This window comes from Cherax quadricarinatus, chromosome 47, assembly GCF_038502225.1.
Source record: "Cherax quadricarinatus isolate ZL_2023a chromosome 47, ASM3850222v1, whole genome shotgun sequence".
Lineage (NCBI taxonomy): Eukaryota > Metazoa > Arthropoda > Malacostraca > Decapoda > Parastacidae > Cherax > Cherax quadricarinatus.
The window spans coordinates 19,724,128-19,740,234 of NC_091338.1; the positions used below are offsets into that span (position 1 = coordinate 19,724,128).

The following is a 16,107-nucleotide window of genomic DNA, read 5'->3' on the forward strand; positions in this document are numbered from 1 at the left end:
AGGTAGGAGTCCTTGCTCTAGGTGTTCGTTGAGCCGATTGAGTAGAACTCTAGCCAGGGTTTTGCCTGCGATGGAGAGCAGGGAGATACAATGGTGGTTGTCGCATGCCTGGCGGTTTCCTTTTCGTTTGTAGAGATGCACGATGGAAGCATCTTTAAAGTCCTGAGGAACTGTCTCGTGCTGCCATACAAGCTGGAAGAGTTGGTGAAGTTTCTCTACCAATGCCATTCCACCTTCTTTGTAGACTTCAGCTGGGATGGCGTCAGACCCAGGTGCTTTGCCACTGGACAGTTGACGTATTGCTTGCTGAGTCTCCTCCAAAGTGGGGATGGCATTCAGCGTCTTGTTGGTTGGAATCTGAGGTAGATGTTTGATGGCTTCATCGTTGATGGTGGATGGACGGTTCAGCACGCTGTCAAAATGTTCTGCCCATCTCTCTAGAATTTTCTCCTTGTCTGTGAGCAGCGTTGACCCATCTGCGCTGAGAAGTGGTGATGTGCCAGAGGTGGTAGGGCCGTAGATTTCTTTCAGGCCGTCATAGAAGTTCTTCATATCGTTTCTGTCTGCAAAGCCCTGAATCTCATCGGCTTTGTAGCTTAGCCAAGAGTCTTGCATTTCACGCATTTTTCGCTGGGTATTGCTGCGTATGTTTCTCAGTGCATCTTGCTTCGCTGTGGACTTCGGGTCGTTGATGTGGGCCATGTAGGCCTTTCGTTTCTCTTAAAGCAGCTGCTGGATTTCTGTGCAGTGTTCGTTGAACCAGTCCTTGTGCTTCCTGGTGACGGGTCCTAGACACTCCATGGCTGTGCTGTACACTGTATCATGGAGTGCGGTCCATGCTGCTTCGACGCTTTGAACGTCCAGCACGACGGACTCCAAGCGGGTTTCCAGGATTTCTGCAAAGGACTGCTTGACGTTGTGGGCCTTCAGCTTGCCGACGTTAAGGCGTTTTGGTGGTTTCGCGCCCTGAGGACGTCTCCTGGGCTGGATACGGAGCTTGAGTTTCGAGACGATGAGGCGATGGTCTGTCCAGCATTCCCTGCCACACATAAGTACAACTCACCTCTCTCCCTACATTAAGATTACAAATACTTTAAGATAAGTAATGAATTTACTGTGACTGTAAATTCATTACTTATCTAGGCATTAAAAACATACTTTGTATGTTTTTAATGCCTAGTTCTGTTACTAACTTAATATAATTTAGTGTAAACTTGTTGTCTGGCATTTATATGTATTTATAAATGGAAAAAAATGGAGTTCTGCCTTCCGGCGATGTCTGCTTTCCGGCGACAGCCTGGAACCTAACCCGCCGTATAAGTGGGGCCCCACTGTATACAAAACTCAAGAGGGTTCACCAAATAAAACGTAAGGAACACGTAAAAGACCTGGGAATAAATATATCAGCGAACCTTTCTTATAACCCCTTGACTGTCGCACCCCCAAATCCTGAGGTGTCTCCTGGTGTTGCAAAAAAAAAAACACTTATGAAATGATAACAGAATCTTTTCCCAATTGTAATGACACCAAAAGAACAAAATTTGATGGAAAACTGATGGAATTACGCTCTTGCGAAGTTAGCGACCTTGGCAATATTTACAAATCGGCGATTTTGCCCACTTTGAGCCCTATTTTTGGCTAATTCCATTGTTCCAGTCGATCAACCTCATAGCTATTTCTTTAGAACTTCATTTTTTCTATCGACTGAGTACAAGAAACTGCCCATTTACCGATTTCAACTACCCAATACAGTGGTCAGAAATTGGCAATTTGGCCAATTTCACAAAAATAAAAAAATATGACAATTACAAAATAGGGTCCAGAATGAACAATGCAGACATTCCTGGATCTAAAATAACATTTTCTTTGTTCATCAGTCACATCTCCAGGCCCCTCTGATATTACTCTTGCTTTCTATTTTGAATTTTTATTCAAACAAAAAATAGAAGATTTACTGTTATGCAAACTACTCCAATACTGTAATAACTGTATAAATAACATCAACCCATTCATGACTGCATATTAGAATGGCTACCTGGACATTTATTGGAAAATTACATCATTTGTTTGCTTTTGAACACTGGCAAAAATCAAAGATTTCCCCTACTTTGAGCTACATTTCAAGGTTCTTTTCATAGCAAAACCAATTAAAATCACCTCTATTTCTATAATATGTTTTCCATTCTATCAAATGAGACCAAGAAAATGAGAATACAACAATAAATACTATACATAAATAGACCACAAAGTCAGCATTTTAATTAAAAAAATAAAAAAAAAAGGTTGGAGTTTTTTTCTCATTATGCACTGTGTGCTGCAGGATTTTTTTTATATGGTGCACACTGACCACACAGACCCATTCTCTCACATGTGGGCCTACCAGCTTTCTCCTGCTTGATTTGAAGCCGCTAGAATTTATGAGTATATATACGTCAAAAATGGTGGCTCGTAAGACGTATATATAAGACCAAAACAGTCAAAGGGTTAAAGAGCATAACAAGATAAAGATCACATCAGCCAGGATGATGACGGGGTGGGTATTGAGAACTTTCAAAACAAGGGAAATAATGCCGATGGTGACACTTCAAAGAGGCAGTGCTCCCTCACTTAGAATATTGCTCAATGCTGATGGTCCCGTTCAAAGCAGGAGAAATATCGGAGCTGGAACAAATACAGAGATCGTTTACGGCTCACACTGAGCCAGTAAAGCACCTAAACTATTGGGAATCCCTGCAAGTCTTGAACATGTATTCATTGGAGCGGAGGAGAGAGAGATACGTGATAATATATACATGTACAGTGGACCCTCGAATTTCATTATCCCTTTTCTCTATGTAAAACTAAAGTTAATCTCCATAAAATGTATTTTTTGTTAATATTTTTTGGGTGTCTGGAATGGATTAATTGGGTTTACATTATATCTTATGGGAAATGTTAACAAAAATACATTTTATAGGGAATAACTATAGTTTTATATACAGAAAAGGGATGATCAAATTCGAGGGTGCACTGTACCTGGAAAATACTTGAGGCCCTGCTCCCAAATCTGCACACTGCCATAACAACACACTGGAGTGAGAGATATGGGAGGAAGTGTAAAATAAACCCAGTGAGGAGCAGGGGTGTGGTGGGGACAATAAGGGAACACTTTATCAACATCCAGGGTCCCAGACTATTCAACATCTTACCAGAAGATATCAGAAACATGGCTGGAACAGGTGTAGAAGCCTTCAAGAGGGAACTAGACAAGTATCTTCACCAGGTGCATGATCAACCAGGTTGTGATGGATATATAGGGCAGTTGGCCTCCAGCAGCAACAGCCTGGTTGATGAGGCAAGCACCAGACGAGCCTGGCCCATGGCTGGGCTCAGAGAGTACATAAACTCTTGAAACTCTTCAAAGGTATATCAAAGGTAAAGGTATATCACGAGGCACACCTTCCTCTCCTTGCTAGAGTTCTTGATCAACAACACAATGAGGGTTAAACAAGAGTAATTACTCTTTTCCTCTTAGCAGGAAAATTACATGAATACCTGTGCCCCACTTGATCTACAAGTTGAGACTATTATGAATTCTAGTCATTAGTTAAATAACAAGAAACCTACCCTCTTGTATTGAATACTGTTGCAATGTGTAGCAAGTAAGAGATATAAAGCTGAGTTCAGCATATTCCTTTGCGTGGACGATGAGCTGGAGGGCGACGAGGGCAGCGGGCCTTAGATTGTGTCAAGAAATGGACGAGATGTGTGTGTCACAAGGGCATTGCCTCCTTATCGTTAAAAGACAAAGGAACAGTAGTGACCAGTGTGTTCTTGACTCTTGTTCATTTTGACAATCTCAGGAAACCAGGAAAGTTAGACTAGTTCCCTCATACGAGTCAGCAAATTTGCGATAGACCTAATCACGTAGTGTTTATTGCGTCTCCATGTTCTCCTTGCTGTGGATAATTCTATGAAACTATGAACAAATGATGGTACTGAATGATGAAGTGCAACCGGTAATGCGAGTGATTACAATGAACATTCCCAACGTAGTAGTGAACATTAGTGCAACATTCCCCGAGAAACTCAAGCCTTCAGTCAAGTCACCAATATCGGCCTTAATGGCGCTGTCAATGCCATAAGCTCACATTACACAAGCAAGGTAAGGCTTAATCTCACTTGTACAGCCAAAACGAACTGCAGTCTTTGGGCAAACACAAGATGATTAGGGCTGTCCTATTCAAGGTCGTAATTTGAGGGCTTTATGCCCAAACCAAGCGAGTATCACTATGCATTTCAGATGATAGTGAAATGCTGGATGTATGCTCCTTTGGGGCAAATTGTTTTCTAACAAAATTGTTAATCAACAGCCACTGTGGAATCTGGAACAGCACCCCAAAGGGATGTCCAGGGAGAGGCTACTGGACATTGTACTGTTAAAGGATAAGTACTGATTGCTATATGTTTGTTTTGTGCAGGAAAGTGTACTTATCTAACCAGTTCTCCACAATGTCTGCCTATCTGTCTATCTCTTTGCTTATCTGTCTTTCTGTCTTCCTGTGCATGGCTGGCTTCTGCAGTGTTTTAAAAATTGAGGTTGGAGAGTTGAAGGAGGAGGTCTGGCTTCTCCAAGAGGAGATTAGGAGGCTGAAGGTCCACCTCAATGGGTCTGGGAGAGAGTGTGAGGTGGCTGGAGTTGTGGGGAATGAGGCTTCTAGCAGTGAGGTGCAGTCCAGCACCCGCTACAAGTGGCGAGTGGTTCCCAGTAAAGGAAGGAGCATCAGAGTAAGGAAAGTTGAAAGTGAAGATCTGAAGGTAGGAAATCGCGTCTCTGTTCTTCAGGATGAATGTACTTCAGTGGCCAGTGAAGGTAAGGGTACTACTGCCCCTGCTAATAGAGGTAAGCGCATTCTTGTGGTTGGTAACTCTCAGGTAAGATATATTGATCGTGCTTTTTGTAATAGGAATAAGAAGATGAGAGATAGAGTGTGCTTCCCTGGAGCTGGTGTTGGGGACATAGTCAACAGGCTGGATAATATCATGTCAGATAATGGGAACAAGCCCATTATCTGTCTCAGTGCTGGTGGAAATGATATTGGGAAAGGTAGGAGAGAAGAGCTGCTAGATAAGTACAGGTCAGCTATAGATTTCATTAAGTCTAAGGGAGGGGTCCCAATCATATGTAGCATCCTGCCTAGAAGGGGAGTAGGAAATGAATGGTTGTCTAGGGCAATTGGTGTAAATTGCTGGCTAGACAGATACTGCAAGGAACTTGCAATCCCATTCATTGACAACTGGAACAACTTTTATGGCAAACATGATATGTATGCAAGGGATGGGGTACATCTCTCTGGGGCTGGGGTGGTAGCACTTGCAAACTCAATTGAGAAGGCCACTGGTGAAATGCCTATGATTTTAATCTGATGGAAGATAGAGGTATGGGTGTGTGTGGGAAACAAGTAGGCTGCAACACTAGGGTTGGAAACAGTAAATGTATAAAAGGCATTCAGCATGAAGTTATAAATAAAAACAATAGATCAGGTCAGCAAACAAAGGGGGACAGCAGAGGGTCGCAAGGGACTAGCTCCCTTAAGGTTTACTATACTAATAACAGGAGTGTAAGAAATATGATAGATGAGCTAAGATTAATTGCAAGTGCAGGAAACATAGATATTATTGCTATAACAGAGACCTGGCTCAATCTGAAAGATAGAGAGATGCCCTCTGAGTGTCACATACAAGGCTATAAATTATTCCACACTGACAGGGTCAACAGGAAGGGTGGTGGAGTAGCGATGTATGTCAGAGACAATTTAAATTGTTGTCTTAGACAAGATATAAAATTAGAAGAGTCAGCCACTGAATCTGTTTGGTTACAGCTTCTCGAGGGCTGAGAAAAACTAATTTTGGGTGTGATTTACAGGGCCCCAAATCTTGATAGGGAGTGCAGTAAACTTCTATGGGACGAAATTCGTAAGGCATCTACATACAAAAATGTTGTGCTAATGGGAGATTTCAACTATAGACAGACTGACTGGAGCAATTTGACAGGAAATTTAGAGTCAGGTGACTTTCTTGATACGATCCAGGATTGTTTTTTAAAACAGTTTGTGACAGAGCCAACTAGGGGAAATAACCTCCTTGACTTGGTTCTTGCCAGCAGGGAAACACTAATTAATAATCTTGAGGTTAATGATGAGCCTGGGGAAAGTGATCACAAATCACTCAGTTTTAATATATCATGGAATTTCCCTAATAATGGCAATCAAGTCTCTGTCCCTGACTACTGCTTGGCTGATTTCATAGGACTGAAAAATTACTTAGGTGGGCTGAACTGGAATGACCTGGCTAAGGGTCAGGTAGGTGGTGATGGTTGCCGATATGACGCTTTCCAGGGCATAGTTCTAGCTGCTCAGTCAAATTATGTTCCAAATAGGGAAATCAGATCAAACAAAAATGATCCTAAATGGATGAACAATAGTTTAAAATATCTAACTGGTCAAAAGAGAGGCATATATAGGCAAATCAAAAGAGGAGAGGGGCAATTAAGAAATCAATATATTCAGTTAAAGATAGAAATAAAAAAGGGAATTAGAAAAGCAAAAAGAGATTATGAGGTTAAAGTTGCAAGAGAATCGAAGACTAACCCAAAAGGATTCTTTCAGGTATACAGAAGTAAGATCAGGGACAAGATAGGCCCAGTCAAAAGTTCCTTGGGTCAGCTCACTGACAGTGATAAGGAAATGTGTAGAATTTTTAACACATACTTCCTCTCAGTTTTTACACAGGAGGATACCAGCGATATCCCAGAAATGATAAATTATGTACAACAGGACGATAATAAACTGTGCACGATTAGGGTCACAAGTGACATGGTCCTTAGGCAAATAGATAAAACCTAACAAATCCCCAGGCCCTGATGAACTGTATGCAAGGGTTCTAAAGGAATGTAAAGAGGAGCTTAGCAAACCTTTGGCTAATCTTTTCAACATATCACTACAAACTGGCATGGTGCCAGGTAAGTGGAAAATGGCAAATGTGATACCTATTTTCACAGCAGGTGACAGGTCCTTAGCTTCGAACTATAGACCAATAAGCCTAACCTCCATAGTGGGAAAATTTATGGAATCAATAATTACCGAGGCAGTTCGTAGCCACCTTGAAAAGCATAAATTAATCAACGAATCTCAGCATGGTTTTACAAAGGGGCGTTCCTGCCTTACAAATTTATTAACTTTTTTCACTAAGGTATTTGAGGAGGTAGATCATGGTAATGAATATGATATTGTGTATATAGACTTCAGTAAGGCTTTTGACAGGGTCCCACATCAGAGACTATTGAGGAAAATTAAGGCACATGGAGTAGGAGGAGAAATTTTTTCCTGGATAGAGGCATGGTTGACAAATAGGCAGCAGAGAGTTTGCATAAATGGGGAGAAATCAGAGTGGGGAAGCGTCACGAGCGGTGTTCCACAGGAGTCAGTGTTGGCCCCCTGCTGTTCACAATCTACATAAACGACATAGGTGAGGGCATAAAGAGCGACATCAGCAAGTTTGCCGATGACACCAAAATAGGCCGTCGAATTCATTCTGACGAGGACATTAGAGCACTCCCGGAAGATTTGAGTAGACTGATGCAGTGGTCGGAGAGGTGGCAGATGCAGTTTAATATAGACAAATGCAAAGTTCTAAATGTTGGACAGGACAATAACCATGCCACATATAAACTAAATAATGTAGATCTTAATATTACGGATTGCGAAAAAGATTTAGGAGTTCTGGTTAGCAGCAATCTGAAACCAAGACAACAGTGCATAAGTGTTCGCAATAAAGCTAATAGAATCCTTGGCTTCATATCAAGAAGCATAAATAATAGGAGTCCTCAGGTTGTTCTTCAACTCTATACATACTTGGTTAGGCCTCATTTAGATTATGCTGCACAGTTTTGGTCACCGTATTACAGAATGGATATAAATGCTCTGGAAAATGTACAAAGGAGGATGACAAATTTGATCCCATGTATCAGAAACCTTCCCTATGAGGATAGACTATGGACCCTGAATCTGCACTCTCTAGAAAGACATAGAATTAGGGGGGATATGATTGAGGTGTATAAATGGAAGACAGGAATAAATAAAGGGGATGTAAATAGTGTGCTGAAAATATCTAGCTTAGACAGGACTCGCAGCAATGGTTTTAAGTTAGAAAAATTCAGATTCAGGAAGGATATAGTAAAGTACTGGTTTGGTAATAGAGTTGTGGATGAGTGGAACAAACTCCCAAATACAGTTATAGAGGCCAGAACATTGTGTAGCTTTAAAAATAGGTTGGATAAATACATGAGTGGGTGTGGGTGAGTGTGAGTTGGACCTGATTAACTTGTGCTACCAGGTCAGTTGCCATGTTCCTCCCTTAAGTCAAGGTGACCTGACCTGACTAGGTTGGGTGCATTGGCTTAAGCCGGTAGGAGACTTGGACCTGCCTCGCATGGGCCAGTAGGCCTGCTGCAGTGTTCCTTCATTCTTATGTTCTTATGTCTTTGTCTTCCTGTGTCTTTGTCTTCCTGTCTCTCTCTTCCTATGTCTCTCTCTCTTCCTCTCTCTCTCTCTCTTCCTATGTCTCTCTCTCTTCCTCTCTCTCTCTCTTCCTGTCTCTCTCTTCCTGTGTCTCTCTCTTCCTGTGTCTCTCTCTTCCTGCATCTCTCTCTTCCTGTGTCTCTCTCTTCATGTGTGTGTGTTTACCCATCTCTCTGTCTGCTTGTCTCTCTGTCTCAGAGAGAGCCACTTGTGAACTAACAGATATTACACACGATGCAGTCATCAAGTCTGATTCCTGATCAAAGTGAAAATGTGTATTACTTGCCAGTCATGCTGATTATGCCTTATATCTACAAGCACAGTACAGCACTTTGTCTGGATTTTTTGGGTTATCCTAAGTAATTCACACTATCTATAATAACTGTACAGTGGTACCTTGACTTATGAGTTTAATGCATCCCGAGACCGAGCTTGTAACTCAATTTGTTTGTATATCAAATCAATTTTCCACACTGAAATTAATTGAAATGCCATTAACCGGTTCCAGCCCCCAAAAAACCACCCTAATTGTTTTGTTACGGGTTTCTAAATAAAGAAAAATATATATATGAATAAGAAATTATTTTTGCCTTTTTTGTCAGGTCCCAGCAATGTTTCAGAAATGCTGGAGTATATATGAAACTCTTTGGCTTTATTTTTCACTGTTACACATAAACATGTCTGTCTGTTTCTGTCTATTTGTCTGTCTGTCTAGCTCCATGTTTATCTCTGTCTCTGCTTATCTGTCTTTTTGTCTGCCTGTCTCTGTCTCAGAGAGAGAGCTGCTCATGAACCAACAGGTATTACACACAATGCAGATTCCTGAACAAGTGAAAATGTGTGTTACTTGTAATCATGCTTATTATGCCTTATATCTAAAAGCATAGTATAGCACTTTGTCTTGATTTTTTGGGTTATCCTAGGTTATTCACACTATGTATAACTGTATTTATGTGTATATGTGAGATAGAGACAGAGATAGACAGACATAGAGACACAGATAAACAGAGATAGATACAGAAAGACAAAAGGAGATAGAGACAGCCAAAGCAAATCAGTCAGCCAGCCAGACGGCCACCCAACCCGCTGGCCTGCCAAACATGTATATTACACATGTCCAGAATTGTTTCTCTTTACTTAGGGCATGTTATACAACATTCTGGCAGGATGACATTGCCAATGGTATCAAAACTGAAAGGATGTAACACATTGGTTATTATTGAGGCTTTTTTTTATATTTCCTTGGCATCTCCTGTGAGTGGTGATGTATCTGAAGCTCATTCGTAGCTCGGACTTTGGCTCGCAACTCAAACCAAAAATTGACCGAGCAACAGCTCATAACTTGGAAAACTCATAAGTTGGGGCACTTGTAAGTCAGGGTACCACTGTACTTATGTGTACCTGTGAGACAGTGACAGAGAGATAAAGATAGACAGAGACAGCCAAAGTGAATCAGCCAGCCAGCTGGCCTGCCGAACACGTATTACACGTTCCAGAATCATTTCTCTTTGCTAAGGGCATAGGTTATAGGACATTCTGGCAGGATGACACTACCATTGATATCAAAATTGAAAGGATGTGGCACAAATGTTGCACATGGGTTATTATCGAAGTTTTTGATATTTCCTCAGCCACTTGTGGCCACATCCATCTCAAAGTCACTAAACTAGGAGTTAACATCACTTTCCTCTTAAAAGGGGAGTGTTAATACGACACGATAACAGTGAATCCTTGGGGTTTGCTCTAGCTGGCACTCAATTAAACTGGTGCTCCCACAAGGTACTAAGTAGTCCCAGATTTTTTAATACTTCACACATTGAGTTATAAGACCCATTCTATACTGACCAGGCATCTCAGGCCAATCGTGCCAAATTTGGAGGCACGAAAAATAAAACGGTCTACGTTGGGAGTGTTAGTGGCAAGAATGTAATCTACGTTTGGAGAGTTAACCCTTTCTCTATCGAGACCCCTGTTCATAAACTTGCTCTCGGTGTCAAAGAATTTAAAAAAAAAAAATATTTTTCTTATGAAATGATAATCTTTTCTCTATAGTAATGATACCAAAAGTACAAAATTTGATGGAAAACTTATGGAATTACGCTCTTGCAAAATTAGTGGTCTTGGCAATGTTTACACATCGGTGATTTTGCCCACTTTGAGCCCTATTTTCGGCCAATTTCAATGTTCCAGTCGACCAAACTCGTATTTTGCTAGAACTTTATCTGTTCCATCGACTGCGTACAACAAACTGCGCATTTACCAATTTCAACTACCCAAAAAAGTGATCAGAAATTGGCAATTTGGTCAATTTCATACAAAACTGAAGCAATGCCAATTTCAAAATAGGGTCCAGAATTAACAATACAAACATTTCTAGTACAGTGGACCCCCGGTTCGCGAAGCCATCGGTATCCGATAAATCCGGTATCCGAAGCATTATATCGCAAAAAATTTGCCTCGGTTCCCGTTACAAAACCCGGTATGCGATACGATTCATACGAGATGTGTCCAGTGTTTACAAGCCAGCCAGTGTGCGCGCATCTAAGGATACATTCGGTACATTCTATATTATCCATATTATCACTGTTTTTGGTGCTTGTTTCTGTAAAATAAGTCACCACGGGCCCAAAGAAAGTTTCTAGTGCCAACCCATCGAGACCAAGGGTGCTAATGACTATTGAAATTAAGGAAATGTGTGCAAACCTTTTTGGATGAAAATCACCCTGACACAGCTACTGCAAGCTGTGTTGGCAACCTGTACACTGACAATGTTGTGAACCACTTTAGGAAAGTCATAAAGGAACGAGAAGTACAGGCCTCTATGGACAGATATGTTGTGCGACAGAAGTCCAGTGACTCTCAAGCTGGTCCTAGTGGCATTAAAGGAAGAAGGGAAGTAACCCCGGAAAAGGACTTGCTACCTCAAGTCCTAATGGAGGGGGATTCCCCTTCTAAACATTAAAAACTTCGACACTCTCCCCTCCTCCCATCCCATCAATCATCACCAGATCTTCATTAAAGGTAAGTGTCAATTATTCTATTGTGATTATTCTATTATTATTATTGTTATTGTAATTATTATATTGCATTAAACTTAATATATCATGTGGTAAAAGTTTTTTTTTTCATACTTTTGGGTGTCTTGCACGGATTAATTTGATTTCCATTATTTCTTATGGGGAATATTGATTCGCTTTCCGATAATTTTGGTTTACGATTAATATCGTGAACCGGGGGTCCACTGTACTAAAATAACATTTTCTCTGTTCATTAGTCATGTCTCCAGGTCCCTCTTATATTACGCTTGCTTTCCATTTTGAATTTTTATTCACACAAAATAGAAGATTTACTGTTACGCAGACTGCTGCATTATCGATAAAATTTTATAAATAATATCAGTGCATTTGTGAAAGCATATCAGACCCACCAATCCATCAGTTGATATGTAGCAGACACGTGACATGATTTGTTTACTCTTCAACATTGGCAAAAAACAGAACGTTTCTGCTAATTTGATCTCAATTTCAAGGTACTTTTAGTCTGCAAACCATTCAAAATCAACTCTATTTCTGTAACATGTCTTCTATTCTATCAAATGAAACCAAGAAAATGAGAATAGTACAACCATAAATACCACACGAAAATATACTGCAAAATCAGTGTTTTAAACCAAAACCATAGTCGGAGTTTTTTTTCTTATTATGCACTGCATGCTGCAGGATCTTTTTTTATACCACACACACTGACCACTCAAACCCATTCCTTCATATGTAGGCCTACCAGCTTTCTCCCGCAAGATTGGAAACTGATAGAATTTTGGGTAGTATTATGGGACCGACACTGGCTTGCAAGCCGTAATATTATGGGACTGACAGTGAAAGGGTTAAGGGGTTAAAGCCCATGCCACACTCATACAGTACCTAACAAGTTCTGTATATAGGAACAAAATGCTTTGACTAAATATGGGCTTTTCCATGTAAGGGACAAATAATGTTAACCTATCTATCTACCTTGGTAACACTAATATATATTCTTGGAATATTATCATTATTATTCAAGTTATTAAATCAGGGGAAAAAATCAAATGTACTTAAAATTTAACACAGGCCATTTTAGTGATATGGGAAAACCATGTTAAATTTGAATTATTATTTTATACCTGTTTTTAAACAAGACACAATATATCTCAAAAGTGTAAGGAAAACCAATTAAGAAGAAAAAGTGTAGTTCCATTTAGATTAAGACAAAATGCTTTTATCATTAAATACTATTTTAGGCCTGCTACATACATCACTGAAAAGATTACTCATCTTCCCCAAAAGTAAGGTAGCTAATAATATTTCCAATGCCTTCCCTAAGTGTAATCATAGAGAAGCTATTATTACCAGCACTTCCATTAGAGATTTAACCAGTAAGTGTAGTTGAAACCCAAGCTAGAGTTTGTCACACTATGAAGTGAATTCAAGAAAATGTATGTTAGTGAGAGAGTTAAGACATTTACATACCTCTGTCCACGAGCACAGATACGCCTGCCATATTAACAATGCCTACGTTATTCACAGGAATAGCCACTACTATTTGATGAAGTGTATGAAGCCCAACTTATCACAAAGGAAGAGGATTTAAGTAAACACCTATGCTTGGAAGCTGTGATCATTTGCCTTAACTCTGTAGTAGAACAGAACACAAGTAGCATCACTATCTCCAATTTTGGCTCAATCAATTTTAAGCCATCGAATGACAGCCATCAGATGGTAACATAAATCATCTTATGCATCCCACCTCCATGTTATTATATACTTCCCAGTTTTTGTGACTGTATTGGACAGGTGAGGCCCCTGGTGGGAGGAACATTTTCAAAATAAATGCTATCTAATACTACTACTACTACTACTAATAATAATTTTATTTTGGCATAATATAAGTTTGTACAAAGGAGCATAACAATTGGGTGTACATGCCAAAAGCCCCTTTATATGCAGAGCATTTCGGGCAAACTTAAGATTAAATAGGCAATAACAGTGCAGTAATTGCACATATGGTCATTAGGTGAGTTATAATGAATACAAGAAAATTGAATAATCTATTAGTTCATGCTATATGGCTTTAATAAGCTTGGTAGAGAAGAATTATAGTTTTGATTATTAACCTAAGGTGGGCACAATGGAATGATTTAACATTTAATTCACTTTAATTTAATTCACTTATAATTAATAATCTACTGTTCAACTATGAAATAATTAATGTCCTACTGTACAACTATGATAAAATCCTTAGTGTTAAGTAGTCTGTAAGCCATTAATGTTAAGTTGCCCCATAATGCCTAGGCATAATAGAGGCTCTCTTTGCATTGTAACCCACTATTGTAAATATAAAATCTCAATGTACTTTTTGCAAAGACATAAAATAAATAAATAAAATAAATAAATAAATTTGAGAGGATTACAGATACAGTAAGTATACAGTAGGGCCCCACTTATTCGGCAGGCTAGGTTCCAGGCTACTGCCGGAAAGCAGAACTCAATTTTTTCCATTTATAAATGCATATAAATGTAAAGGTAGATATGTAAAGGCAGAAAGTCGAAAGTGAACATAGAAAAGAGTAAAGTGATGAGAGTATCAAATGATTTAGATAAAGAAAAATTGGATATCAAATTGGGGAGGAGGAGTATGGAAGAAGTGAATGTTTTCAGATATTTGGGAGTTGACGTGTCAGCAGATGGATTTATGAAGGATGAGGTTAATCACAGAATTGATGAAGTCAGGGTACCACTGTACTTATGTGTACCTGTGAGACAGAGATAGACAGTGACAGAGAGATAGAGATAGACAGAGACAGCCAAAGTGAATCAGCCAGCTGGCCATCTACCACTATCACAACTGATAGCACCCTCTACCACCATCACTACCACCCTCTACCACTATCACAACTGCTTCCACTCTACCACCACCACCTTCGTATTTTTATACAAACTTTTTCTTAAATTGTGTGTGTTTCTCACATTCTTTACCAAAGGGCTGGCAATAGAAGCTTTCTTTGGAGCCATGGCGGTTTATTTAGCAGTTGCAAGCACTAAAACGAATGGAATATTATGAAATGTATTATATGAACTCATGGAATCATCCTCACTCACTGATAAACAATGGCACACTGGCTGGGAATGGGGTGTGAGGCGGCTCGGGGCTGTGTGTACGCGTCCCAGACGAATGACTATTTGCGAGTCAAATGACGATTCACGAGTCAATGTTTTGATGAAAATAACGTTACGATTTTAAAATATTACGACTATCAAGCCTTACGATTATTGAGGGACCACTGTATAATACATGGATTAATGAAAATGTCTATAACAACATAAAATAGGACATTTAATGTGCCCAGGAGTGATTATTATTAGTTGTATTATGTAATGTTTCCTTCCACCCAGCAACCACACTTCCATAGCATATAAACAGCATGTTTATATGCTATGTAACATGTTTCTTATACAATTTTGAAGAAAATATCATAGATGGATTAATGAAAATGTCTATATTGACGAAAAATTAGACATTTAATGTGCCCAAGAGTGATTATTATTACATAATAGAGATATGTGCTCATGGAAAATGTAAACAAACCGGGTAGCCCGCGCCATGTTTGAAAGACCACTTGCCGTATAGAAAGTTTTCGTCATAATTTGAGATTGCCATATTAGCGGAACGCCATAAGGTGAAATGCCAAAAAGCGGGGCCCTACTGTACACTGACTATAATGTACATCTCTGTGCACATACCAATTATTACTACATTCCTTACTCCAATACACACTCCACCTACTCACCCATGTCATCGTTCTCATTATGATGCCAAAATACCCTTCAGAAAAACTGTCACCAAACACTGATTATTCTTCATCCACTCTTTGAACTATAGTATGATGTCTAGTCATACTATCATCAATTAAATCGGACAAAGCATTATACTGCAAGAAATAATTCCTATCTCTCAACCTATATACCGCTGATGAGTTCCGAGTGCTTTTCTACTCTCAGAAACCGGCTTTGGGCCAGGCACGTCTGGTGCTTGCCCAGACTGATATTGCTAGTGGTCCACTGACCCACAGATCTATCACAGCCTAGTTGATCTGTAATAGCTAAGAAATAAGTGACACATCCATGAAACAAGTTATGTACCTGCTAGATGCCTCTGAGACGTCATCACTAACTCTAGGTGTATTGGAGCCGTTGATGCGGGGATAGCTGCCAAGCCCATTCTCACCCCCATCATGACACACCTTCACTGTTGTTATTCCTTGTGTTAGCTCAAATTCATCAAACCTAAAAATTGATTAAAAATATGTAAAACATTTGAAATACTGTACTTAACTTTATGTAAACTGGTCACATACTGGTGATTAAAATGGTTATCTTACACTGTTATATCAATCATAAATATGATAAAACTCATTATAAAAGGTCATCACAAATGAAACATCAAAAATTAAGTACTGCAGTATATACTGCACTTTTTTTTTTTTTGGCGGGGGGGGGGGGGGGGGGGGTTACCC

General features: G+C 39.7%; 1 protein-coding gene across 1 annotated transcript in view; it reads right to left on the minus strand.

The window, feature by feature from the left end:
• The window catches only part of LOC128696475 (uncharacterized), a 144,178-nt gene that overhangs the window by 109,452 nt on the left and 18,619 nt on the right, over positions 1 to 16,107 (minus strand). Inside the window, exon 3 of the mRNA XM_070094746.1 lies at positions 15,734 to 15,877. Within this exon, the coding sequence (XP_069950847.1) occupies positions 15,734 to 15,877 (144 nt within the window). The remainder of the gene's footprint in view (positions 1 to 15,733; positions 15,878 to 16,107) is intronic.